General features: G+C 38.8%; 1 protein-coding gene across 2 annotated transcripts in view; it reads left to right on the top strand.

Moving 5' to 3' along the window:
- atp6v1h (ATPase H+ transporting V1 subunit H) overlaps positions 1–27,701 on the top strand; it is a 94,930-nt gene that overhangs the window by 55,988 nt on the left and 11,241 nt on the right. For both annotated transcript variants that reach the window (XM_059981002.1, XM_059980994.1), the window contains 6 exons: positions 6,220–6,317; positions 10,002–10,194; positions 21,297–21,475; positions 23,739–23,864; positions 23,970–24,071; positions 24,945–25,058. In XM_059981002.1, the coding sequence (XP_059836985.1) occupies positions 6,220–6,317; positions 10,002–10,194; positions 21,297–21,475; positions 23,739–23,864; positions 23,970–24,071; positions 24,945–25,058 (812 nt within the window). The remainder of the gene's footprint in view (positions 1–6,219; positions 6,318–10,001; positions 10,195–21,296; positions 21,476–23,738; positions 23,865–23,969; positions 24,072–24,944; positions 25,059–27,701) is intronic.

Below are 27,701 nucleotides of genomic sequence, written 5' to 3'. Positions count from 1 at the left end.
CAAAGTTTTTAGTATCACAGACTAGGCGACCTGTTAGGTTAAAATACTTAAGGCCTCTACTGTCTCACCCAGTCCATTCTACACACCAATCCCAACCCCACCATCAAACCCACAGTCAAAAGGGAGGGGGGGTGCAGTTTTAGTCTGGCTGAGGCCAAGTGGCAACGCTTAGACACTGCCTCTTACCCCTTGCAAAGGACCCCATTCAGCTCACTTTGTCCTACACCATCCCTAACCTCATCAACTCTCAGTCTCCCATCCACTGAAACCATCCATATGAGTTTCTTTACCCCCCCCCCCCACTCCAAATTGGTCTTTTTTTTTAAACCTACCAAAGATCCACAAACCTGACTGTCCAGATAGCCATTTGTTTCTGCCCACTCCTGCCCCACTGAACGCGTGTCCGCATAGCTTGACTCCATTTTAATCCCTTAGGTTCAGTTCCTTTTCACTTAATCTGTGACATTTCACATGTTCTCAGTCTCTTCAACCACTTTTCGTTCCGGGTTCTGATCGCCTTATTTTCACAATAGACGTGTTCAGTCCCTATGGATTTTCAGTAGGCTTCTAACCCCTAAGAAAGGCCTTAAAGCTCGCGGTTGCTTTCTAAACAACTGACCTAACCAGTTCCCCTCCACCATCACCCAACTTTGTCTGGCAAATTCGTACTCACACTCAACTATTTCTCTTTCAGCTCTTCCCACTTCAAACTAAAGGTGTAGCCATGGGCAGCCACCTCCTTCCCTTTCTCCCATAGCACACTCTCTGTTATGAGATTCTTTCTGAAGCCCTTTATGTTTTCTACCTCATCGCCTCCCAGCTTTTCACTTCAAACCCTCCAACCGCCCCCCCCCCCCCGGTCACTTACTGCCAGCTTGTACTCCTTCGCCTCTCCCACTGTTTTATTCTGGCTTCATCTCCCTTCCTTTCCAGTCATGATGAAGGGTCTTGGCCCGAAATGTGAACTGTTTATTCCTCTCCATAGAAATCCCTGACTTGCTGAGTTCATCCAGTACTTTGTGTGCGTTACTCTGGATTTCTAGCATCTGCAGAATCTCATGTTCATCAGATGCCTGTTGGGTGAAGAAGCTGTCTGCCTGTGGAACAATTAAGTACAGTTGGAAACCATGCAATTGGGGGCTGTGTCTGTATTTTACAAGTATTCAATCAGAAGCAGGGAATTCTGTAACCAAGTAAAATATTTAACTCCTTAACGTCTTTTAGCTCATCTCTTTTTTATTTAAATGAGCTTGGACATTGCCTTTTATTTCCAAAATGCTTTAGAGTCAATTATTACTTTTGAAGTGTTATCACTGTTTCAGAACTATTTAACTGTGGTATAGCATGGACATATAAATTTTAAATGGTTTATTTTGTCATTTTTGCTGTAGTCTTACACATCTGGTGACCCAGAAATGTACTGTATGTCTCTGGTTTTGGTGGAGTTGTTTGATACCCATCCTTGGCTACTAGTTGGACAAAAATAACCGAGCCAGATTAATGTTAGTATGAACATGATGTCTACCATTGCACAGAAAACAACATGCACTTATTTCTTATTCAGAGGCTGAGGTCACTACTGCTATTTGTTCAGTATAGCAAAACATGCCAGTGTATTTTACGGAATTCTTTTCAAACAAAATCGTGATATTGGTCCTTTTGGACTAAGTGACCGCATATTTGGCCAAAGGGTTGGATTTTAAAAGAAACTGAGAAAGGTGGATAACATTAACTAGGGTATTCCTGAAACCACAACCAGCAGAAGAGGAATGAGATGCATGAAGAATGCACTGATTGTTGAAAGGCTGGAGGAGGATACAGAAACTTGGCAGTGAGATTACTGTGCAAGCCCGAAAGGTTGCATAGAGTAAGGAGAGAGTTGAACATGAATGAGAATATTGAAATGGAGAGATGGCCAATTGGAGCCAAAGCTGATCAGTAACCATGGGTGGATGCTATTTTGTGAGATGAAAGATATAGGAAAAGGTTTTGAAGTTTAATTGTTGGCAAATTGATCGATGGATGCTGGTTATAAAGATGGACTGGTGTAGAGTAATGGAGATAGGAGTTTTAAAGGCTGATGGGCTGAGATAAGGTTGGATGGGGGTTGACATTGCATCTTCTGCCAAGGCTTTAAAATTTTAAATAAATACTTTTAGATTTTTTTTTGTTAAATCCTGTAAAGCTAAATATATTTTATACTGATGCAAGTGATGAGGTGATAGGTGTAAAAATAAGCAGGGCATTATAGAAGTACCTTTTTCAAATTACCTAAATAAATTTAATTACAATGGAGATCACCACTGATAATTGGTGAAGATGTGTTTGGTCTTATTGTGCACAGTATACTATATGTTTATATGTGAGGCAGTCAGTTTCATGAAGTCTTGTGGTATCTAACATTCAGAGTTTCCCTACTTCTGAGTGTTGTCCTTGGTTCTTGTGCTGTCCACAAAGAATACATCGTCATTCTTTTGAAGCCCTTACTGATCCCCCAGTTTCATTGCATAAAAAAATCACTCTGGTTTTTATTTCCCTGACATGTGCTGCTTAGATGACATGGCATCTGTTCCACAATCAATGCCACATTGTTGTTGTGATGGCATAAATAATTCCTGTTCACAATCCCGCTGTCAGTTGATTTTGAATTGCTCCAGATGAATCCACTATAGTGTGGCAAACTGCTGATTCCCTAAGTCAGTCTCAAAACTTCACAGACTAATAACTGTCTTTGTATGTGGCTTTCTCTGGATTTCAGTTAAGTCAGAACTCAGTGTCCATTCTCTTATTCCATGATAGTTTTTTAAATCTTCTACTACTAGAGCTTAGAAATACACAATTGGGCAATCTTACGACCCTAAGGCATAGGCTGAGCATCTTGGGTTGAAGCCTTACTAAGCCAAACTTCAAATGTGAACTTCAGCTACTGAATCTGTCTTTGAGAGCTGTGTGTTGCATTTCAAAATCAGAATTGAGTTTAATATCACTGACATGTGTTGTGATATATACATTTCTGTAGTCCAGCTACTTTCCTACTTTTCTGCTCACAATGTAAATTGCATTCAATTTTGTACTAATTCCAGGAAATAGGGTAAATCAAGTGAAAGATGATGCTACAGAAGGTAGTACAGTACTAATTCTAAACTTGTGTAAATTTAGTACTTTTATGGCACAATTCCTTTCTAACAGCAGTCTTGGTGAAGGACATGTTGCATTTTTTAAATCTGAAGCTGCTGCAAAATGGCTTGTGTACAATGAATTAATTTGAATAAGTAAGTGTCTGCTAAGTTGACAAATATGACTTTTTTAAAATAAAACAGGAATGTGTGGTGTCTGATAGGTGAGTTGACAACAGAAATTATTGAAAACATTTTTATTTCAGAAAATTAGTAGGATGGGGGTGCTAACACCTGAAATACACAACAAACAGGTGTTTAGGGTACAGCCAAGTTTCAATTTCTCTGACAATATAATACGCCTTAGGCACAGGCATGTTGTAAGTGTTATTTTACAATCAAAACTGAAGTGATGGTTTTTGCAACTGGAATTGGAAAATGCTAGGGCAATTTACTGGTCTCTGTTATGGCCTTGTACTTTATCAGCTGCCTACTTTGTGCGTTATCTGTAACATTAGCAATTATTTCTGCATTTTTTTAAATTGCTTTTCCCATGTACTACCTCAGTGCACTGTTGTGATAAAACATTTGCAATGGATGGCAAGCAAAACCAAGTTTTTTACTGTACCTAAGCATATATGTCAAATTAGAATTCTTTCTTTGCAGCATTGAAATTTGGTGGCAGTCTTTAGGGATCCATTATGTTCAATTGTCTTCCAGCTCGCTAAATGGGAGAACTCAGGCAAACATCTCCAGAAACTACATAGTTCTAATACAATGGATTCCTGTTAATTGGGATACATAAGGTCCAGAACATTTTGGGCGGATCAAGCAACTGCCCCAATTAGCCACAGTTTCATGGAAATAGAAAGGTATAAATAAAAGAGCAAACTGTTGTTTAACTGAGTAATAGATTTGTCTTTAAATGAAAAACAGATACATTTAGAACACTAGCAATACTATTACAGTACTATAAAATTGTGCATTAGATTTATCCACAGAGGAATTCATCCAGTGTACGTTTCTGCATTCTTTCGATTGTTGGTAAATGAAAAAAATCTGTGCAAGCACCTAGTGAAGGACTTTGAACCCGATGGTGTTGAGTGTTTGTAGTCAAGGGAACCATTTGGCATGGTGTGATTTAAAAAAAACAAAGGCCTCTTTCAGTGGCATTGTAGATATTTTCTGTACAAAATTTTTCAAACAATTTGAGTAGTTTTGTAGAGTTCCATATTCTTGCACTTACAGCACAGCCCTATCTTTCTCACCATGTACTTTCTTGAATTTAATGTGGTGCCAACATATCCATCAAGACAGCCAACTGTCTTACTTTAAAATCTTCATGATCAGTTATCAGCTAGCTCCTCTGACTTGTTTGTAACACCTCATCCACTTCCCATGCTTTTGCTTTTGGGATTGTGTACTGCTCATTCTTCTCGCAATTTATCTTGTCGATGCACCAAGCATGTCATTGCAGATTCTGGCACTCCAGCTGACAATGAGCAGTGTTAGGTGGATGGCTTTTTACTTCATCCGGCAGTGATTTTTTTTAGGCTAGTGTCAAATCTTTACGTGGCACCTTGGCAAGGGTCTGAATTTATTTCTTTTTAACTTGAGATGAAAAAACGAAATGTTCACAAACTACTGTTTTTTTTGAATCAGCATCCATTGGCCCAGCTGGATAATGTAACACAAGCACACACAACTGATGCTTTTTTTAAAAAAAAAGTGCACTGTAAGCACAGTGTAGTGTCTAACAGCAACTGAAACTATTCAGGAAATGTTACCTCCTGTCCCAATTAAGTAGCATAGTGTCCCAGATAAAAACAGGAATTTCAGCTATTTTTTCAACGAGTTTTTGTACCTTAAGAGTTGTCCCAAATAAGCAGTTGCTCTGATTAACCTTTGGCCCACTTAACTGGAATCCACTGTATTTTAAATTTATAGAACATAAAACAAAATGGAGACTGAAGAAGATGGTAAAATTTCAAACTTATTAAAACCAGAAATTTTGAAATATTTGAGTGAATGAAAATCTAGCAATAAAACTGGATTTACTGCACCAGGGAGCTGTATCAAACAGGGCTGTTCAGAATCATTCTATCTCAAGGCATAAAACACAATTTTTTCAGTGTGTGGTTTATAGTGCGTTCTGGTTGAATAACTGATTTTGTTTGCATTTCCTTAATGAAACCTGCTACAGCACACCTCATGGACTAACAAGGAATCACAGAAACCTATGAATTTCTGTATTAATTGTGCATGAACAAATTGGAGAGGTTAGAGTGGATTTGTCTCCAGTAAACCATTTTACGTGCACATGGGCATATCAGTTTTTATTTCTTGGCTGCACTGAAGACTTCATTCCCAAAACAACACGCACTATCTTTCCATTTTATATTAATGGAGCTACTAGAGCAATAGGAGTCAAGTTTTAAGTTAGGTGTAACTTTGATTTCTAGTGCATTTAAGATTGAAACAAGGGAAAGGCAGTGAACACTGCGTGCATTCTGCTGAACAGCAGAGTGATAATATGGTAAATTAAACTAGTTTAAGGTATTACAGGAATGTTAGAAATGGGAAAATCACTGCGTTTCCTGTTCAAGTTTATTTTATATATTTTAAATTGGTGTATATTGGGTATAGTTTGTCTTGACTGTGTTCATTAATTTTTCAAAAAGTAAGACCAGAATTCATTACACAGATCAACAGTTGTTATTGCAGATTGTGGATTGCAGTATCAATTTAATTTTCTACTTATTTGTTATATTATTCAGCATAATGCACAGAAACCTTTATGAGGATGATTAGTAGTGCTGAGTGCACAATTATATCCTGTACAAATTTAAAGTTTGTTACAGAAATGTCTCAACTTTCATAGCTGACATCCATGGAATAAAGACATATTCCGATTCAATCTCTTTTTCTCCATGAATATTGATAATACCTTAGAAAATTCAAATTGAAAATGTGTAAAACTGATGTGCTGGTGTTGACTTTTGCTGCTTTGGGAGTTGGCCAGCTGATTACATTTTTTTAAAAAACAAGGAAATTTCTTCATGCCATAATTGGAAATGGTTATATTAATTTCTTTTCATTTCAGAGTTCACAGTATGTTCAATGTGTGGCAGGTTGTCTGCAACTGATGCTAAGAGTTAACGAATACCGTTTTGCCTGGGTAGAAGCTGATGGAGTGAACTGGTAAGAATTGTGGGAGCATTAATTGTTCCATACAGATTGTTCAAACTATGTGTTATTGCTGGTTTTTAAGTATGTTGTGGTTACTAATCATTCATGAACATGACTTAGTACATTATATTGTGGATGTTGATAGCCTTACTTAATAGGTAGGTAAGTCACCTGGACCAGATTGACTACACCCCAGGCTTCTGAAGGAGGTAACCAAAGAGATTCTGGAGGCATTATTAGTGATCATTCAAGAATGACTGGATTCTGGAATGGTTTCAGAGGACTGGAAAATTGCAAATGTCACTCCATTCTTTAAGAAGAGTGGGAGACAGAAGAAAGGAAATTATAGGCCTGTTAGCCTGACCTAAGTGGTTAGGAACATGTTGGCGCCCATTATTAAGAATGAGGTTTCGGGATTCTTGGAGGCACGTGATGAAACAAGCCAAAGTCAGCATAGTTTCCTTAATTGGAAACTTTGTCCGACAAGTCTAATTATTTGAAGAGGAAGCAGGCAGGATAGACGAAGTAGAATAAGTGCATGTTGTTTATTTGATTTTCAGAAAGCCTTTGAAAAGCTGCTGCTATACAAGATAGGAGCCCAAGGTGTTACAGCAAAGGTACTAACATGAGTAGAAGGTTGGCTGACTGGCAGGAGGCAAAGAGTGTAAATAACCGGTGCCTTTTCTGGTTGGCTGCCAGTGATTCATGGTGATCTGCGGAGGTTGGTGTTACAACCACTGCTTTTCACATTATATGTCAATGATTTGGATTCTGGAATTGATGGCTTTGTGGCCAAGTTTGCAGGTGATACAAAGGTAGGTGGAGGGGCAGGTAGTGTTGAGGAAGGAGGGAGTCTGCAGAAGGACTTGGACAGACTTTAGCAGAATGGGCAAAGAAGTGCAGGGATCTATATGGTCATGCACGTCAAGGAATAAAGTCATAGGCTATTTTATGAACAGGGAGAAAATTCAAAAATCAGGTGCAAAAATCATTTTGCAGGATTCCCCAAAAGGCTAACTTGAAGGTAGTGGTCTGTGGTGAGGAAGGCAAAAGCAGTATTAGCATTCATTTTGAGAGGACTGGAATAAAAAAGCAAAGATGTATTGCTGAGGCTGAAATTTATTAGGCATTAGACAGACCACACTTGGAGCATTGTGAGCAGTTTTAGGCCACATCTATGAAAGTACGTGCTGGCTTTGTCGAGGGTTCAGAGGACGTTCATGGGCACGTTACTGGGAATGAAAGGGTTAGTGTTTTTTTTGGCTCTGGGCCTGTACTTACTGGAGGTGAGAAGAATTGGGAAGGGCGGATATCATTGAAACCTCTTGAATATTGAAAGGCATAGATAGAGTTAGGTGTTGAGAGATTGTTTCCTATAGTGGTTGAGTCTGCGGCTGGAGGACACAGCCTCAGAATAGAGGGAAGTCCATTTGGAAAAGAGATGAGATGGAATTTCTGTAGCTAGAGGTTGATGGATCTGTGGAATTCAGTGCCACAAAAGCCAAGTCATTGGTTATATTTAAAGCGGAGGTTGATAGGTTCTTGAGTAATCAGGGCGTCAGAGGTTATGGGGAGAAGCAAGAAGAATGTGGTTGAGAGGATAATAAATCAGCCATGATGGAATGGCGGAGCAGACTACACGGGTCGAATTCTGCTCCTGTGTCTTTTATTTGTCTTATAAACGCAGGAGTAAACCATAATGAACTTTGTAACCTGTTCTGCTCTTCAGTTTAATCTATGACCTGATCTGGGGAACTTTTTCCTATACCTTTTAATGCCTTTGTTAAAACACAATCAAGCTTGGGATTCAAATGAGCAATTATTGTTGCAGAACTGTTCAGATTCTATAGAGGTATTTACAAAGTCTATTTCTGAAAAGCCTCTGTCCAAATCTTAAAGTATATCTTATTAAGTTTAAATTTTCCAAATCGACAAAATCGTTTCTCACTTCCCACCTTGTCAATTTTAATTTACATTTGTTTGAAGTATTGCTTCATAATTTGTAGCCGTCTAGCTCAAACAGAATAGTTGTTCCTTTTAGAACAAAATTCCAGCAAAGGGGACACTTAAAAAAAAATGATTAGTGTATCATATAGACAAGTTAAACCTGCTTCAAAACAACATCAGTCATACCAGTTCTCAAGAAGATTAGGTTGAGCTGTCTCATTGACTACCTACATCAGGCTGCAGTTTATTACATTTCAGCATTCAACACCTTTGTACTCTTAGTACTAACTGACAAGCTCTGAAATCTGGGGCTCTGTACTTCCCTCTGCAACTTGTTCTGAGACTTCCTTGTCACAAGATTATAGTTAGTGTAGTTCAGTAAATAACATCCCCTCACTGGCAATTCAACACAAGTCCACCTTAACGATGCATGCTCAGCTCAGTGCTCTACTCTCTAAACTCACTTCCGTATGGCTAGGCACAGCGCCACTTTCATCTATAGATACATAGATGGCACTACTGTAGTTTGCAGAATCACAGATGGCGATGAGAAGGCATAAAGCAGTGAGATAGATAGTGTCGTTGCAACAACAACCTCGCACTCACTGTCAGCAAGACCAAGGTACTGAATGTGCACTTCGGGAAGAGGGAATCGGGAGAACACACAGCAGTCCTCATTGTGGGGTTCAGTAGTGGAAAGTGTAAGCAGTTTACATGTAAGAACATAAGAAACCAGAGCAGGAGTAGGCTATCAAGCCTGTCGAGCCTGCTCCACCATTCAGTAAGATCATGGCTGATCTGGCCATGGACTCATCTCCACCTACCTGCCTTTTCCCCATAACCCTTAATTCCCCTACTATGCACAAACCTATCCAAGCTTGTCTTAAATTCAAGTTCCTGGGTGTCAGCATCTCAGAGGATCTATCCTGGGCCCTACGTGTTGATGCAGTCATGAAGAAGGCATGCCAGTGATTTTACTTCATTAGTCATTTTAGGAGATTTGGTATGTCATGGGTTACATCACAGACTAGTATGGAACTTCAAATGCACAGGATCAAAAGAGACCTCAGAGGGTTGTAGACTCACAATTTCATCATGAACATAACCTTCACCATTGAAGACATCTTCAAAAAGCACTGCCTCAAGAAGGTGACGTTCATCATTGCATTCCCTTACCATCCCAGTCTTCTCATTACTACCATTAGGGAGAAGGTACAGGTGCCTGAAGACCCACACTCAGTGTTTTAAGAAATTATTTTCCCCACTGCCATCAGAATTCTGAACAGCCTATGTACCCATGAACACCATCTAAATCTTCATCTTTTGCAATGTTTATTTTTTAAACTCATGTCTTTGTCTTGTGCGATACTGTTGACACAAAACAGCAAATTTCACGAAGTACATCAGCGATTATAGACCTGAGACACAAGAGATTCTCCTACCAATCCTGCTGAAGGTTCTCGGTCCGTAAAGCTAATTGTTCATTTCCGTCCATAGATGCTGCTTGACTGTGTGTGTGTGTCTCTCATTCTGAAACATCTTAAGGAAATAAACTATGTCTGAGTATGATTTAAATAATTGAATAATCATATTTTCAGTAACACATTGGTTTTTCTTTTTGTGCATTAAAGATTTTAAGAAAAGGTTACATTAGACTTTTGAAAGCTATTTCGATTTTTTAAATTTAAGCATACAATTATGCATCAAATATGCAAATTTTTATTTAATTTCTGTTTTTCTACTTCACAGCATTATAGCTGTTATAAACAGTAAATGTGGCTTCCAGTTACAGTATCAGCTGATCTTCTCCTTCTGGTTATTGGCCTTTAGTCCACAATTATGTGAACATCTTCGCAGACTGAATATTGTCCCAGCTTTATCTGATATTCTTCAGGAGTCTGTGAAAGAAAAAGTAACCAGGATCATCCTGGCAACATTTAGGGTATGTATATACATATAAGTTTATGATGCAGGCTTAGTACCACTTATTCATATTTTGGAATATTTGCATCCGTTTAATGTAGTAGTTTGGGAATGAGACCCAAGTGAAAGCACAAAATCTATTTGCATTACATATGCAGTTTATAGATATACCCTGGTGTTTTATAATTTTTAATAATTTTGTGCCTGAACCAATGTGTACATTGAACCATCAGAATGGTAAACTACCACTACTTCCACCGCCCAGGTGGACGGTCAGTGGCTGTTTGGTATTGTCGTCATTCCCAACTCTAAATTTATGTGCTGCCACTAAGCACTATTTGTCTTACACTTGTTCATTGCACATATAGCACATATATATAGTTAGGGTGCCTAAGGCTTGCACCGTACAGTAAGCAATGTTTTTATATCGTTTCCTGCGCGTGTTGATTTTGATTCGATCTGAAACACATGACGGAAAGACATCAATCTCCATTCTCTGTTTATTTGCCCTAGAAACAGCAGTATCTGTGAGTCTTATGTTAATATTGGTAAACATTTAGTTGATACAGTACTGTGCAAAAGTCTTGGGCACCCTAGCTATGTCTATGTAACAATTATTACATATAATATAATGAAAATATGTGTGCAGGGTAACACAAGTAGCACAACAGCATCAGGAGAATATTTGAATCAGCTGTTAAATAACAATCAACTGCTGGCTTTCATTCTCCACCTACGATACTGTGTTTTGATTAAAAGGTTGCAGTACAATGTATTCCACATTTTTCGGTTTTATGTAAGGTGTAAAAACAAAAGATGGAATTTCAGTATAGGTAAATACAAGCAAGTATAATGAAAACTGAAAAAGTCAACATTTTATTTTTAATGCAATAATAACACTGGTCATGTTGCACTCAACCCTGGGATTTTAGGTGGTGATGAAATTTCAGAAGTCATGTAAAAATAATGTTTTTTAATTGCCCAATAAAAAATGATGATCTTTGCCTACAAAGGAGGATAAACGTAGCACCAAACTACATCAGGTCTGAGAAACGAGAGAGAGAGAGTACATTGTCATTATCAGTATTGCGCGGAGGAACATCGTTGCAGATGAGGGACCTGGAAGCAGCTGCTCTCAGGATGAGGAAGCACAGCGCTGGGTGACTTTTTAAAATGTTTCTTCCTGTTTCGTATGCCTCATTAACTATGGTTTTTGCTTGTAGCAATCTTCCTTTGATTTTATAAATGACATGATTTCTGTTACAAATGCACGCTGCTCTAGCCCTCCAATTTCAATGCCGTTTCATGAATAACAAGGGCTGTATCACCACAAATGTTTAAAAAATTAATTCCGTGCCTTTTCTTAAATTTCTGCAACCAGCCTGCTGAATATTCACAATTACTTTGTCTTCAGTTCATCGTGATGGATCTTATTTCAAGATCAGCATATCTTCAGTCTTAAGCTGACGAATCCATTCTTTCAATACAAGTCGAGATCTTCAGCTTTCACCTTATGCAGTGCTTTTCTATTTTTCATTAATTTCTGGTCATTACTTACGGCATAAATTTTATTAATTTGTTCTTCTGTTTCTTCAGGTCGTAGATGGTGGTCATTTTAACACCATACTCTGTCAGTTGCTTCACACTTACCAAATTTGATTTTGTCTTAACGATAAATATAAACACTTTTTTTCTTTTCACTGTTACCCAATGAGGCCTTTTTGACATTTTCAACAATGTCTCAACAACACAGCAGAGAATATGCATTATTTTTACATGGTAATCTGAGTAATGCATGAAAGTCTGGCTGTGATGACTCCAGGAAGAACTGGGCTCCACTCAGGGTATCTGAGGTAACGTCTCAGAGCGGTCTGTGGTGCTCGGAGACTTGCGCATCACCCAGGAACCTTCCCAGCACCCTGTGGAATTTTCTATTAGTGGCATCTTGTCGGCACTCAAACAAAAACTTCTAGTTCTCAGAGGTTTTTGGATAAGTGGTGTACTGACAGAATGAAATCTGTTGGTATTGTTGCTACATCTTCACCAGTGTTCCAGAGGTCAGATGTTGGCAACTTTATTCTGTCTTCATTAATGCTCAGATGCCTTGCAGTGAGTCACTTTCAAATACCCTATAACTCATGTCTCACTTTCAAGGACTCTACGATACGTTCTCAGATTTATTTACTGAGTGTTTGTGCAGTTTGTTGTCTTTTGCACATTGGTTCCTTGTCACTATTTCTGTGTAGTTTTTCATTGATTCTATTGTATTTCTTTGTTCTACCATGAATGCCTGCAGGAAAATTAACCTCAATGATATACAGGTTTCCCCCGCTATCTGAAGGTAGAGCATTCCTGTGAAATGGTTCGTAAGCTGGAATGTCGTAAAGTGAAGAAGCAATTACCATTTATTTATGTGGGAAAAATTTGTGAGCGTTTGCAGACCCAAAAAATAACCTACCAAATCATGCCAAATAACACACAAAACCTAAAATAATAGTAAGATATAGTAAAAGCAGGAATGATTGATAAATACACAGCCTATATAAAGTAGGAATACTTTTCTGCAATTACTGCAGCACTGTCCACCGCAGTGAAACACTTGGTGCAAGCACTCTCGGCAGAAACACTCTCTCCCATAACCTTTAATCTATGAAGCTACCAAATAACACATAAAAATACACAGCTTATATAAAGTAGAAATAATGTACGTCCAGTGTAGTTTCACTTACAGGAATCGGGAAGACAGCGAGCACACTGATGATGGTGTGTTAGGCGGAGTCGTCGGAGGTTGGGGTGGTGGGAGACTGGGGCGTCATCTCATCGTCGTCTGTTTCCATCAGGGCAGGCAGGTCACCTTCTATGTCTGCCTGCCTCGATGTCGAAGGTCGAGTTTCGTTGTCAGCTGTGGCTGATGTAGAAGGCTTGAAAAACGACAGTATGCTTGACTGCTTAGCCTCACGCATATTTATATCATACGGTTCTTTGTAAGCACTCAAATCATCCTGCAAATATGCCCTGAACCTATGTACCCTTTCAAAATTCAAGTCGTACTTTTCCACAATCATTGCGGTATTGTCAACTGCAACAAAAATCTCTTGCAGTTGCTTCACGTTCAGTTCCTGGATGACTTCACTTTCAGGCCATTCGCTACTGCATTTGGTCTCAATTGTTATCCTTTCCACTCCATCAGCTCTTCATCTGTCAATTCTTGGTCATGGGATGCCAAAACCTCTTCAACATCATCTTCACCAACTTCCACAAACCCATCCTTCTTAGCCAAACTCACTATGTCCTTACTGCCTTCAGCACGATCAAAACGCTTAATTATGTGTAGTTTTTTTGCTAAGTGTAACATCCTTATGCGGTTTTTAGGCTTTTCCGATACCTCAGAACTCATCTTGCTAATGGATGCACAAAATAAACCGACATAAAGCACAGATGCTCACAGGCACGTGTTTAAGCAACGCCGGCGAGGATGCAGTTCCGGGGAGGAGCTTGGCTGCTCGGCGCACGAGCTGCCTTTTTTCGTAACAGTGATACCACCTTCTGTTAGCGAAAACAGATAACTAATGGAGGTCTTTTGTAACCGCGAGGTGTCGTAAAGTGAACATTCAAAAAATGGGGGTCACCTGTATATGGTGATATAAACATAATTTGTGAATAAATTTACTTTGAACTTTGTGCCGTCTATTGCATAAAAATATTACTGTTGAGATGTTTTTAATCTGCATTGAAGATAAATGAGTAAGCGGCTGGCTGTCATTTAATGTTAATAGTAAGTTTGTTTAATACTGTATGTTAAATATTGTATTTAAATGTAAGAGTTAAATGCATTTTCAATAATTTATGCAGAAGAAACTAATGGTTTATCAAACTGCATACCCATATTTTCTTAACTTGATTCTGAAATTAAGTTTTGAATTCTCTGTCCTTGAAGGAATTCACTCTGTAATTCCTAAGAGAATTTTATATTTTATGTTTTAAGGTTTACTCTAGAATATTTTGGTTCTGGTATTTCTGATCATTTTGGGTGATTCATGACTTACCAAGCCCCTAGTGTATTCATGATTGAATTTAATACTTAAGATAACTTTATCTGTTTGGAAGTTTTATTTACAGCATGTATTGTATTAAGTCTTAAAACCTTACTTTGGTCCCCACGGTAGTACAGCATCAGTTTTTCGGCTTGGCCAATTTGCCTCATATCAGAAGAACAAATTTAAAAGTCTGATTAATCATGTACTTGCAGTTCATTTTTTTAAAATATGTAGAATTCATGTTAACAAATCAATCCAAAAAAAATCAAAATAAAGCTCAGAAGGCTAAACATTCCCGCTATTTTTTGTGGGTATTTTGTGTCAGGCAACATCTGTGTGAAATGAGATAATTTTAATGTGTCAGTTTAATAATTGTTCACAGATGCACAGTTCGGGTGGATGTAGAGAACACAAAAAATGTCTTTGATGTGATAGACGCCTAAGACTTTCTGAATGAAAAATAGATTGTGATGACAACTAAGGGAATGCTGGTTAATCTTGCACGTCCTGTTAGGTGGAATGAAAATAAAACGAGAGTGAATAAAGATAGTTAGAGAAGTGGGCATGTGGAAAAATGTGAAACACCCAACAGTTTCCTGGAAAACTGAAATAAAAGAATGCTGGTAATGCCCAACAGATTAGGGAAAGATGTATTTTCTGGTGGAAGGTAGGTGATGAGTGTGGGAAGGTGGAATAGAAAGACTGAAGTAGTTACAGGTGGATTACCATCCATCAGAATTGATTCATTCTAGCACAGAGGCTGGTTTTCTGGAAGTGAATTAATTTAGTCCCAAGGGATGCAATTTGCTTAGAAAGAAGAGAAGGTGCTGTCTTTCAAGGTTACATTGTTAAACTTGGGTTAAACATTGGCACTGATTGTTGTCTATATTGTTTGAACAAGATCATGTTTGGAGAATTAAATTGACAAGCAGTTGGAAATTTCAAGTTGCCCTTGTGGGTTGAAAGGGTGTATTCTACAGGTGTATTCTAAAACCAAAGCTTTGTTTCCCCAAGGACCACATTCTGAACACCAAAAGAAAATATTAAATTGGAAGACATGCAGATTTAGCAGGATTACTGGTGCAAAAGAACAAGATAAAAGGGCAGGTTGTACCTTTTGCATTTGTATGATACGATGTTGCAAGGAAGGGACTGTCAGTGGAGAAAGAAGAGTGGTAGAAATCAGTCCCAAAGGCATAATCTCTTTATAGAATGCTGGAAGAGAGCAGGAAGATGCATAAGGTAATAGAATTTTGAAGCTGTTAGAAACAAGACAATTTTCCATTCATTGTCTAGGCCAGTAGTATGAAAGGTTTCCTCGTTTGATTAGGAGAAAAGAGGTGAGGCAAAAGTGCAGAAAATGGAGGATACTGTCTGTTCTGGCACAGCAAAGACAGGGAAATAAGAGCTGTCTGAAACATTGGTGCAGAAAATGTTCTTTTTAAAAATATTCTGATGGAAACACAGAAATTGCAAAAATGAAATGAAGTTCTTGTACAAAATCTGGTGGGAGGAGAAGTTTCACAGTAGCTATTAAATTACCACCTCAGAATAGTTGGTTATTATTTGACTTCTCAAAGCTGTAGTGAACAATGTAAACAGCTGTTTGTGCTTTGGCCATTTAGAATACAAATTACAACAAAAGTATTCCAGTTTGGAGAATGAATCCAGCAGAAAGAGAAGCTTGAAGCATGTTGGTGCATTGTTAACACAATAACATCTTAAAAAGGAAAGCATTTGCTTTTTGTTTATTAACTATTTTCTCAGTTTCTAAAACCTACTTTGATGTTCATTTGGAATTGGCTAATCATTTGCTTTATTAAGTGGAATGCTCTGCCCCAGAAGGCAGTGGAGGCCAAGTCTCTGGATGCATTCAAGAGAATTAGATAGAGCTCTTATAGATAGTGGGGTAAGGCATATGGGGAGAGTGCAGGAACGGGGTACTGATTGAGTATGATCAGCCATGATCACAGTGAATAGTGGTGCTGGCTAGAAGGGCCGAATGGCCCACTCCTGCACCTATTGTCTATTGTTTAAGTAATAGCATAACATTAGTCATCTTCAGTAAGGTCCTGGCTCTGTATTTCAGCTACTGAAGTGTCAGTGCTGTTGTCGTGTATTTCCCTCTCCACAGAAAGCAGTCTGAGTCAAGAATCACCCCATACCAAAATGATAATACCACTATTACCATAAGACAAATAATTTCTTTGGTTAATGGAAAACAGTAAAGATGTAATATATTAATTTTGATACTTGCTTTTTAAACTATTGCAACTTTTGAGACCAAAATGACAGTTCCCTGTTCATGACTTCTTTTTAATGTCTTTCATTGTCATCTTCATAAAGTCAACATGTTTTACATAGATGACTTTAGCAGGTTTACTAGAACTGTTGGGATGGTTTCAACTAATATGGCAGGGGGATGGGAACCAGGATGATGGAGCTGAGGATGAGCCAGCAGGTTTACAAGTAGATGATGGGTGTAACATGAATGTAAGGAGGGACAAGCCAGCTATTGGGTACAAATGCAGACAGAGCAAAGAGTTTAATTGTACCGCAGAGGCAAAATTCAAAAAGGCGAAGAATGTAGGATTGAAGGTGCTGTATTTAAATGCGCATAGCATTTGAAATAAAGTGGATTAACTCGTGGCACGATTAGAGATTGGATGGTATGATGTTGTGGGCATCACTGAGTCGTGGCTGAAAGAGGGCCATAGTTGGGAACTTAACATCAAAGGATATACTTTGTATTGAAAAGACAGGCAGGATAGCATAGGCGGTGGTGTGGCTGTATTGGTAAGAGATGGAATTACATCTTTAGAAAGAGTTGATATGGTTGTGCTTGAGCCTACTTGGGGAAAAGCCATCTTAGATTGGGTGTTGTGTAATAACCCAAATTTTTTAGGGAGCATAACATAAAGGAACCCTTGGGAGGCAGTAATCATAATATGATTAATACATATTACAATTTGAGAGGGAGAAGCATTAATCAGATGTATCATTATTGCAATGGAATAAAGGGCATTGTAGAGGCATGGGAAAGGAGCTTGCTCTTTGGATTGGGGAGGATACTGGCGGGGATGATGGCAGAGCAGGGGTGGCTGAGTAGCTCACAAGGCCCAGAATAGATGTGTCCCATAGTAGTAGTAGTTCTTAAAAGGCAGGGGTAGGCAACCGTGGCTGACAAGGAAAGTTAAGGACTGCATAAAAGCCAAGGAAAGCACGTATATAAGGTAGCAAAAGTGAGTGGGAAGTTGGATGATTGGGAAGCTTTTAGAATCCAACAAAAGGCAACTAAAAAAGCTATAAGAAGGGAAAAGATGAAATATGAGGGCAAACCAGCCAGTAATACAGAGCAGGTTACTAACAGTTTTTTCAGTTATATAAAAAGGGAGGTGGGAGTTGATGCTGGTGAGGTAGTAATAGGGAACAAAGAAACAGCAGATGAACTAAGTACTTTGCTTCAGTCTTCACTGTGGAAGACACTGGCAGTGTGCCAGAGATCCGTGAGGGGCTGGGTACAGGAGTGAGTGCCATTGCTATTACAAAGGGAAAAAGTGCTAGGCAAACTGAAAGGTCTTAAGGTGGATAAGTCACCTGGACCAGATGGATTACATCCCAAAGTCCTGAGAGAGGTTGCTGAAGAGGTAACATGCATTGGGTGTGATCTTTCAGGAATCTGGCATGGTCCTGGAAGACTGGAAAATTGCAAATGTCACTCCAGTCCTTAAGAAGGGAGGAATACAAAAGAAAGGAAATTGTAGGCCAGTTAGCCCAACAGGGATGATTTTGGGAATGAAGGGGTCAACATAAGAAGGGTGTTTGGCAACTCTGGGCCTGTACACACTGGAGTTCAGATGAATGCAAGGGCATCTCATTGAAACCTACTGAATATTGAAAAGACTAGATAAGGTGGATGTGGAGAAGATGGAGGTGGGGGTATCCAGAACTAGCGGGCACAGCTTCAAAGTTGAGGGGCAACTTTTTCAAACTGTAGATAAGGTGGATGTGGAGAGGATGTTTCCTCTGGTGGGGGTATCCAGAACTAGAGGGCACCGCCTCAAAATTGAGGGGCAACTGTTTCGAACAGTAGATAAGGTGGATGTGGAGAGGATGTTTCCTCTGGTGGGGGTATCCAGAACTAGAGGGCACCGCCTCAAAATTGAGGGGCAACTGTTTCGAACAGAGGTAAGGAGGAATTTTTTTTAGAGTAGTGAATCTGTGGCGTGCTCTGCCCCAGATTATGGTGGAGACCAAAACTGTGGGTATATTTAAAGTGGAAGTTGATAGTTTCTTGATTGATCAGAGCATCAAAGGGTATGGCAAGAAGACAGATCTGCCTCACCACCAGATACCTGGGTTCAGTGTGGAGTTCGTATGTTTTTCCTGTCATGCCAGTTTCTTCTGACACTGAAGAGATGTGCAGGTTGATTGTTTAATTGGCCACTGTAAATTTAAAATAGGAACGCATTTCAGCCTGATTATGGCAATATTGTGCCTTAGTTAAGTATGCAGTAATTAACAAATTGCATTTGCTATTGAAGTGGTATTAAGCTCCGTAATGTAAGCATTAGTTTAGCTCTTAGGTTACCCTCATGCTCTTAATCCAATTAGGGAAAATCCCAAAGCATTTTATAATCTTAAATGTGCTTTGTCCCCCTTCCTTGCCCTCTCTTTTTTGTAAAGCACCTTCCATCTGCTACTCCCCCCCCCCCCACCCAGGCATATAACTCAGTGTTTCCCCCATTAAAATCAGAAGACAATTGTGAAGAATGTCCCCCCCCCCCCATGGTATCGTGTTATCTTGTTCACCTCTGAAGCTGTAAGCTTCATTCAGTTAAAGTTCTTGTAGGCTGTTTTATTCACTGTTTTCTTAACACAACAGGCTTTAATAAAACTTAGAACAAACATCAGAAAAAATAATAAATGCATCTAACTTTTCTTGCTTGTCCAAAGCCTGAACTCTTGGATCCACTGCAAAATTACATTCTTGTGTCTCCCACTCTTCATCCACTTAAGCCACTGTAGATCAGACAGCTTGTGAAGTGTTTATATATTAGACAATGATTGAACTCTTACTAGACAACGATGGGGTGGAAAAGGAAGGTTTTGCAAGTATGAAATTTATGAACTTCTAATTTTACTTGGTCACTAGAATAAGGTGCTTATTGAAAAATGGGCCACAAGGTAACATTGTGTTTATGCTACAGGGTAGATCTTTTGAGTATTTTATTGTCATCACTTTTGTCTTTGTAAGAAAATAAATTGAAAGTGTCTGTTAATATCATGCAATATCTCCATTTCAATAATCTTTAACCATTAAAATCAATACAATTATTTGCAGTTTAGCTTTCATATATTACTGAGATTAAAGAATTCAATAATTTACCTGGGAAGAAGCACATTTGCTGTACATTTATAATTGTTTCAGTCTTCAGGTTGGGTAATTCTACTCTTGATCAACCAATCAAAAAGTTGGTTGATTCCAATCCTTATAGCCAGTGAGCAAAATTGATTCTGCATTAATCAGCATTTTTAAAAGATTTACTTATTTCAAGATAACTTGCGGAATATTCCCTACCAGCCCTTTGAACTGCACCTTCAACAACCCCGATTTTACCTTAAGGGACAATTTACAATGACCAGTTAGCTACCCACAGCGTCATTAGACTCTGGGAGCAAACTGGAGCACCCACACATTCTATGGGAAAGACGTACAGAGACCTCTTAAAGAGGACGCTGGGATTAAATTTTGAACTCCGGCACCTCAAGCTGCAGTAGTGTCGCGCTAACTGCTAAGCTCCCGTGGCACCAGCATTTTTTTATTTGGATACTGTCAATGACAGTATGGTGCTGCTGTTAGGGCACACTTCAGAGAATGTTCAGGGCTGGTTATGACAGCAATCAAAGGGAATGGTTATTAGTTAGCAGAGTGTATTTATGGCAAACTATCAACCACGATCAATCGCAGAAACACATGGCCTGCTGCTCTAGCTCTGTTATTTTCTAAAGTGAAATTGATTCTGTCCTAATGTTAAGATGCACGAAACATACTTGTCACAATCCATGAACAGTGATCAGAAATTTGATATTTCTGCAAGTAGCATTTAATAATTGACAGTGACAGGTGGAAGGGTTTGAGTTTGTATAATTCATGTCATTTGCATGTAAAGATTGGTCCAAGTTTCAATGTATGATGGAATGTTTTCTTCCATATTAATCTAATGAAAGCTTAGTAAGTCTGGCTTTTCCATCTGAAACATAACAGATTTACTGATGTTCTCATCACAATTTTTAAACTACGGTTATGTAATGTAAGCGCCAACCTGGCCCATGGTTGCTCAAAAAGGAGCTGCAGCATGTGGCATGATATTGAGAACCTTGGGTTCACTGTCATTTGTCAGGAGCTCTCAGCCCAATGTAAAGGGTGGAAGGAGCACTGCCTCCCATACCTTTGAGTATGATGAGCTATATTATGCTTAGTATGGCAAGTTAGTTATGACCAGATTCTTTAATTCAACTCTTTCTAGAGTTGCCACAATGGATTAATTTAAGGAAATTTTTATCCTTGGGTAAGTTCCTATGTGGACTACTAGAGATTGAGACAATCCACAGAAGTCATTATGGCTAAAATAAAATTCTGTGGTCAAGCTACAGTTAAAATTAATCAGTCTTTGTGCTGTTGTTCCAGTTAACCTTCAATAGTGACTCTCAATGTTAGGAAATATAGGATAATGATGCTTTGGTACTGTGATAGAAAGGGTGTCTTGTACTTACATGTCTGAAAAAATGTTTTTCAGTTGTCAGCTCGGCACAAATGCTGTTCATATCTTGAAAGTGTTGAGAAAGGATTGAATTTCACAGCTCTAAAGCCCTGTCCTATCTGTGTGTAATTTACACACTCCCCCTGTAACCACAGGGGGTACATGTGCATTTTGGCATTGGTGTCCCTTGTGTTTACATTTGCTCCTTTTTTAAAATGAGTACTGGCAAACGTTAGGAGCGCCAATAATAAAAATGAGTGCTTTTTTTCTTGGAGACAAATATGTAAAAATATAGATAACTTTTGATTCATTTTCAACAGAACCTTCTGGAAAAATCTGCGGAAAGAGAAACGCATCAAGAATATGCACTTGCAATGATCCAGTGCAAAGTTCTTAAACAGTTGGAGAACCTTGAGCAGCAAAAATACGATGATGAAGACATTGCTGATGACATCAAATTTCTACTGGAAAAGCTTGGAGAAAGTGTCCAAGATCTTAGGTTAGTTAAGTTCATAGTTATTTGACTGAGGGTCTGATGTAATGCCATTAACACTGGTAAAAGTGATGAAAGCAAAGACATTTAACTGCCGTTATATGCTTCTATTTCTTCATGTGGAGAGTATTTATCTGCTCATATGAATCTCTGTGGTGATGGGCAATTACATTCAATGCCTGTCTATCATGTTTGCTCCAATTCAAAGTTTGAATAAAACCATGCAGGTTTCTCTAACATTGATTTCACTAACTTCCGTTAATGCCCTTCCTCCCCTTCTTACTCCATCCCTTATTTATTTATCCCCCCCCCCACTTTTTTCTCTTATTTTTTCCTCTCTGCCCCTCTCACAGTCACTCCTTGCCTGTTCTCCATCTCCCTCTGGTGCTCCCCTCCCCCTTTTTTTCTCCCTAGGCCTCCCATCCCATGATCCTCTCCCTTCTCCAGCTCTGTATCCCTTTTGCCAATGACCTTTCCAGCTCTTAGCTTCATCCCTCCCCCCTCCGGTCTTCTATCATTTCAGATTTCCCCCTCCCGCTCCTACTTTCAAATCTCTTACTATCTTTCAGTTAGTCCTGATGAAGGCCTTTAGATGCTGCCTGGCCTCCTGCGTTCCACCAGCATTTTGTGTGTGTTGCTTGATTTTCCAGCATCTGCAGATTTCCTCGTCTGTGCAGGAAATGTTCTTTTCTTTAAAAAAAAGCTTATGAACAGGAAGTGAGTTTGTACAAAATGAACTGCATATAAATCAAACAGCATCTCTAGAGGTAGAAGAGATGTCTTTTCCTTTGTTTGTCTAAATACAACTTAAACATTGGTATCATATCCACTTCCACCTCTCTAGTAATACATTCCTGGCACGTACCACTCTGAAATGAAGCACTTTATATTAAAAAAAAGTCCTTTAAACTTTCTTCCTCCTCCTTAAACCTGAACGCTCCACTGTTTAACAATTCCACTTTGGGGTAAAAGGACGATCTATTTTATTCTTACTCTCATAATTTTATATTCTTCCATCAAGTCACCCCTTAGCCTTCAGTGCTCTGGGTGTGCCCAACCTCTGCTTATAGTTAATACATTCCAAATCAGGTAACATCTTGGTGAACATCTCCAAATATGAAATGCAGGATACCCAACTTCTAGCTTGCTCTTGTAGGTGTACTATTTCTCTTCATGGTTCATTTAAGTTTCTGGTTAGTAGTAAAGAGGAATTTAGCCGAGTGAGGCCATTCAATATCAAAGATTAGATGTAGAGATGGTCATTACCCAACATAGTGTTGCCGCTGGCCAAGTGGTTATGGCGTTGGTCTAGTGATCTGAAGATCACTAGTTGGAGCCTCAGCTGAGGCAGCGTGTTGTGTCCTTGAGCAAGGCACTTAACCACACATTGCTCTGCGACAACACTGGTGCCGAGCTGTATCGGCCTAGTGCCCTTTCCCTGGACAACGTTGGTGGCATGGAGAGGGGAGACTTGCAGCTTGGGCAACTGCCGGTCTTCCATACAACCCTGCCCAGATCTGCGCCCTGGAAACCATTCGAGGCGCAGATCCATGGTCTCGCGAGACTAAACAATGCCTATTCATTACCCTACACTGCCACTTTTTTTTTACCCATTTATCAAGCAATTTTTAAATTGACATACAGGCATAGGTGGCTACTATTTTTTTGAGGAATTGAAATGGAATTGTAAAATGTGCAATCTGCAGCAAGCATTCCTTATGATGGGGGCAGGATCTGGGAGGCAGGGCAGTTCCCTATGGAACTTCTGTGATAACATCTGGAGGCTGAGGAAATGCATCTCATTCGATAGATGATAAAGTAAACCTGTGGTCATATCAGAAAAGAATGAAAAAAGCAATCGCACTTTCCTTCAAAATGAGAGCTCTGTGCAGTGACCTAATAGATATTGATAAACCATGAAATGTTTTGAAGAGACTGGGTATTTCTGCTGTGAATGAAGGTTAAAATAAAGAGCCATTAATACAAGAGAGTTAGGAAAATATTAAGTAACAACTTTATCCAGAGTGGTGAGAATGTGAATCATGCTACTACAGAGAACGATTGAGGTGAATTCAACTAAAAGGAGCCTAAACAAATATGGAGTTAAGGAAATGCAAGCATTTGGTTCACAAGGTCAAAAGATTTAAATTTCTATACAATAATTTTCAAAGCATTTCTTGTTTTACATGGATGCAGTATTGATCTTTTTCCTCTGTTCTCCCATTCCACCTTCCCCACCCTCACACATCATGCCATTCTACGCTTCCAGTTCCTTTGATGAATATAGCTCTGAACTGAAGTCAGGACGTCTGGAGTGGAGCCCTGTTCACAAATCAGAAAAATTCTGGCGAGAAAATGCTGCAAGATTGAATGAGAAAAATTATGAATTACTGAAGTAAATTTAACGAGTATTTGCAATTACTTCACTAGCATTCAAATAATTAAATTTTTGATTATGATGTGAAAAATGCATGCTAATCTCTATTTTTGCTTCATGAAGGATTCTAACAAGACTTCTGGAAGTTTCTGATGACCCACAAGTCTTGGCAGTGGCTGCTCATGACGTTGGTGAATATGTGCGTCACTACCCTCGGGGAAAACGGTAAAATATTGTCACTGATTAAAATTTACAAGCAGTGTAATTCTAAATTATCATCGTTTTGTGGATATTTGTTATGAAACTGAAAAGGTAATTTCTTTCATCAGTAATTCAACATCAGATGTATGCATTCTTCAGCTGCATCTAAAATTCAATGAAGTATTAGTACATTACAGGGCAGTTAGTGCATATAACGTATTTATACGTAAAATAATCCTTATCAAGTTATTTCCTGTATTTCATTAAATTTTCAATTTGAATTATTGCTGCACTGATCAAGGTATATACCCCAAAGGATTAAAAAATTTGTTTCTGCTTGTCCACTGTGTTGGCATTGTTCACTCCTGGTTCAGCTGTACAATTGTAACTCTAAATTTTAAAGCAAATGAGTTCTTTAAAAAAAAACAGGCTTAAGCAATTCAGTGGTTCTGAAAAGCTATCCACTTAGATCCTGACTATTTTGTTTAGGATTACCACTTCTGAAAGGAGCACAACCATCACGCATTTAATCTAACTTCATATTTAATTCTTTTAGTCTCAGTATCATTCGGATAAATCTGCAATATATCTCAATTTTTCATTTATGGCAATTGGCCCATATCTCCAATTCTTTCTTACCCATGTAGCTGTTAAAATTCCTTTTAAATGTCATTTTTGTACCTACCTCAACCACTTTCTCTGGCAGCACATTTCATATACAGTCTGTGTGTGGAAGGGGAATTACCCCGTAGATCCTTTTTGAAATCTTTTCCCTCTCATTAAACTTGTGTTCTTTGGATTTAGAAGGCCCTGGGTGCCTGATTGCAACATACAGTTAAGTCACAATTTGAAAAGAAAATCACAAACCTTTATTCATTGTGAATGCTTGCTTCTCAGTGTAATTGAGCAACTTGGAGGCAAACAACTTGTAATGAGCCATATGCATCATGAAGATCAGCAAGTGCGTTACAATGCTCTTTTGGCAGTACAGAAACTGATGGTCCACAACTGGTATGTATTTATCTCTTTAATATGAAATTTGGGATATTTTACGTTTGAAACTCTTACATTAGAGTCCCTCATCTGTAAAGGAACTTGATAGTTTTGTGATTAAAATACTCAATAACGCACTTGGCACATTTCATCACTTTCAAGGTTTAAGTGTTTTCCTCCCTCACTTTGAGACAGCAGCATTTTCTTAAATGACTAAAAAAAGAGTGGAAAGTTCTTCGAAGGGCTTTAGAAATTTTAATAATTATTAGAACTATAATCAGTAAATTTTACATTGGAAATACCATTCTTTATGATACAGCTCATGTTTCTGCATTGTTCAAAGCAACCTTGTTATTCCCTTCTTTTCCATACCAATACATTTTTAATGTTTCACTTTGAGAAATGTGTACTGCAAAGTCCTTAATAGTGTATGTTCTGGAACTTTGCCAGTTATTTGACCCTTTCTTAGAGTCCAGCAGCTCAGAATGAACTTCCTATAGTATTTGAGGTAGAAAAAGTGGCGCCTGAACTAGTAGCAGTCCAAATTGCAACTAAATCAGTAACGATTAATTTCATTGAGAAGGAACTGCTGCAAAGGACTGAGGCATGAATTTTTAATTTGTTTTAAATTATTTTTAGGTTTTCTTCATGTTAAAGCCAATCTTTAGTTAATGTTACTGAATTTCAGGTACATTCAAGGCATTGGACACCTAGGCTAAGCTATCCAGTAACATGACAACCCTGGGGCTATTATGTTGGCTTGTTTTGCATGATAGGATTTGTATCAGGAATGCCTTGCTTCACACGTGCATACGACAGCAAGGAGTTCGTTTGTCTTCTGCATCAGGTCTGAAAGAGAGGAGATGGCCAGTATGAAATGGTGGAGGGATGGAGTGGAGTAAACAATTGGCAGGTGATATGTGGATCCAGGTGAATGCATGAAAAGCAGCTGCGGAAGGTTGGAGAGTGGGAATGATGTTAGTAGCTGGGAGATGATAGGTGGAAATGACAAAGGGTTGAAGATGGACTCAGGTAGTGAGGAAGGTGGACTAGGGAATAAAGAGAGAGGAATGGGTGTCAGGTAGATTGACAGAGTGGGGGAGGCAAAAGAGAGGGCAGTGGGGGCCAGGTAGATCAGGATGAAGTGAAATAAAAGGGAGGGGGGGACAAGGACAGATGGGAGTGATTATCATATGTTTTAGAATTCAGTGTTCATTCTGCCAATATGGAGAGTGCCCAAGTGAAAAATGAGGTGCCATTCCTCTGATTTTCATTTGGCCTCAACTTGGCAGTGGAGGAGACTAGAGGCAGGTATATTAGTGTGAGAATGTAAAGTTGAATTAAAATGGCTGGCCACAGTGAGGCTTGGCTGGCACAGTGGATATAGCGAAAGTGCTTGACAAAGGGGACACCAGTGAGACCAGGTGTAGACTGGGTAGCAAGAATAGAGCTTTCTGAAGCTTTTAATAATGGCTCCCGACCCAATTTATCTCTGCCCATGATGCAAGCATCAAGATATGTTCCCTGAATGGTTTTCTGAAATCATGTCTTACTGCCTGAATATCTTCTAATTTTGTTCTTTTGTCTGCAAGTGGTTGTGTTGCCTGTTGTGGGGAAGTTGAAAAGCAGCATTTTGACTGGTGTTCAGATTATGGTGATGCTGATGAACTTGGAATTGAAGTTTGAAACACTGATGTCAAGAGTTTTTCTGTGACTAATCCTGGGTGGATTAAAGAGGTTAAAGCAAATTGTCTGGTTGAAAAGTTGGATGTTCATTCCAAAAGGTGGCAAAATGCCTAGAAAGATGATAAACTTCTAATCTGCTTTGCATCTCATTACGCCAGTGGAGAGAGCTGTAGGCTGGTTGGAATGGGAGTGGCATACAACAGAAAGCTCAAGTTCATCCTGTGGAGTGAGTGTGAATGCTCTGCAAAGTGGTCACCCAGTCTGTGTTTAATTTCTTCACTGTAGAGGGGAGCACATTGTGAACATAGAATAAACTATACTAGATTAGAGATTTGTACTTTGCAATTTCTGCCGGCTCTGAGATTATCATTCATGACCCATGACACTTCATCCGGTCTATTTTACTTCTGAATACATGATGTATTTCCAGGGTAACTTTCTATTGCAGCCATTAGAGGTCTGTTTCTAATACAGTAATATGAATAACAAGACTCCCTTCCATGTTCTGCAAAATCTAAAGGCACCTATTAATCTTTTCCAAATGCTACCTTTCTAAGTCCATCATGTCAAATAACTGCAGTCTGTAATTTCAAGGTATCTGACTCAACAGGTGCAGCTATTACCAGATGGATAGCAATCTTTGACACAACTATACCTATGATTTCAGTTGCTGCTTAGTATTTAAAATAAAATCTAAAGATGAACTGGTGGTTCTTACAGTAGAAAACAGTCCAAGACTGGCAAATGATTATATTATTAATAGTTCCAATTAGCTATAACTGACTATATCTCTTTGTACTCTCTAACATTAAGTTTGTTTGTTAGAGCAATAACTTGACAAATTGAGAATATGGGCCCAGAGAAGTAATTGTGTTATTTCAAGGAGTACCTGTGCCAGTGTGACATAGATATTTGATTTGTAGTTGTGATTCAAAAAACTTTTAAAATACTGATAAATCAACCTTGACATGTTAG

Source organism: Hypanus sabinus, chromosome 1, assembly GCF_030144855.1.
Source record: "Hypanus sabinus isolate sHypSab1 chromosome 1, sHypSab1.hap1, whole genome shotgun sequence".
Taxonomy (NCBI): Eukaryota; Metazoa; Chordata; class Chondrichthyes; order Myliobatiformes; family Dasyatidae; genus Hypanus; species Hypanus sabinus.
The sequence above is the reverse complement of the archived record's forward strand: the minus strand, read 5'-3'. Positions and strand labels throughout refer to the sequence as shown.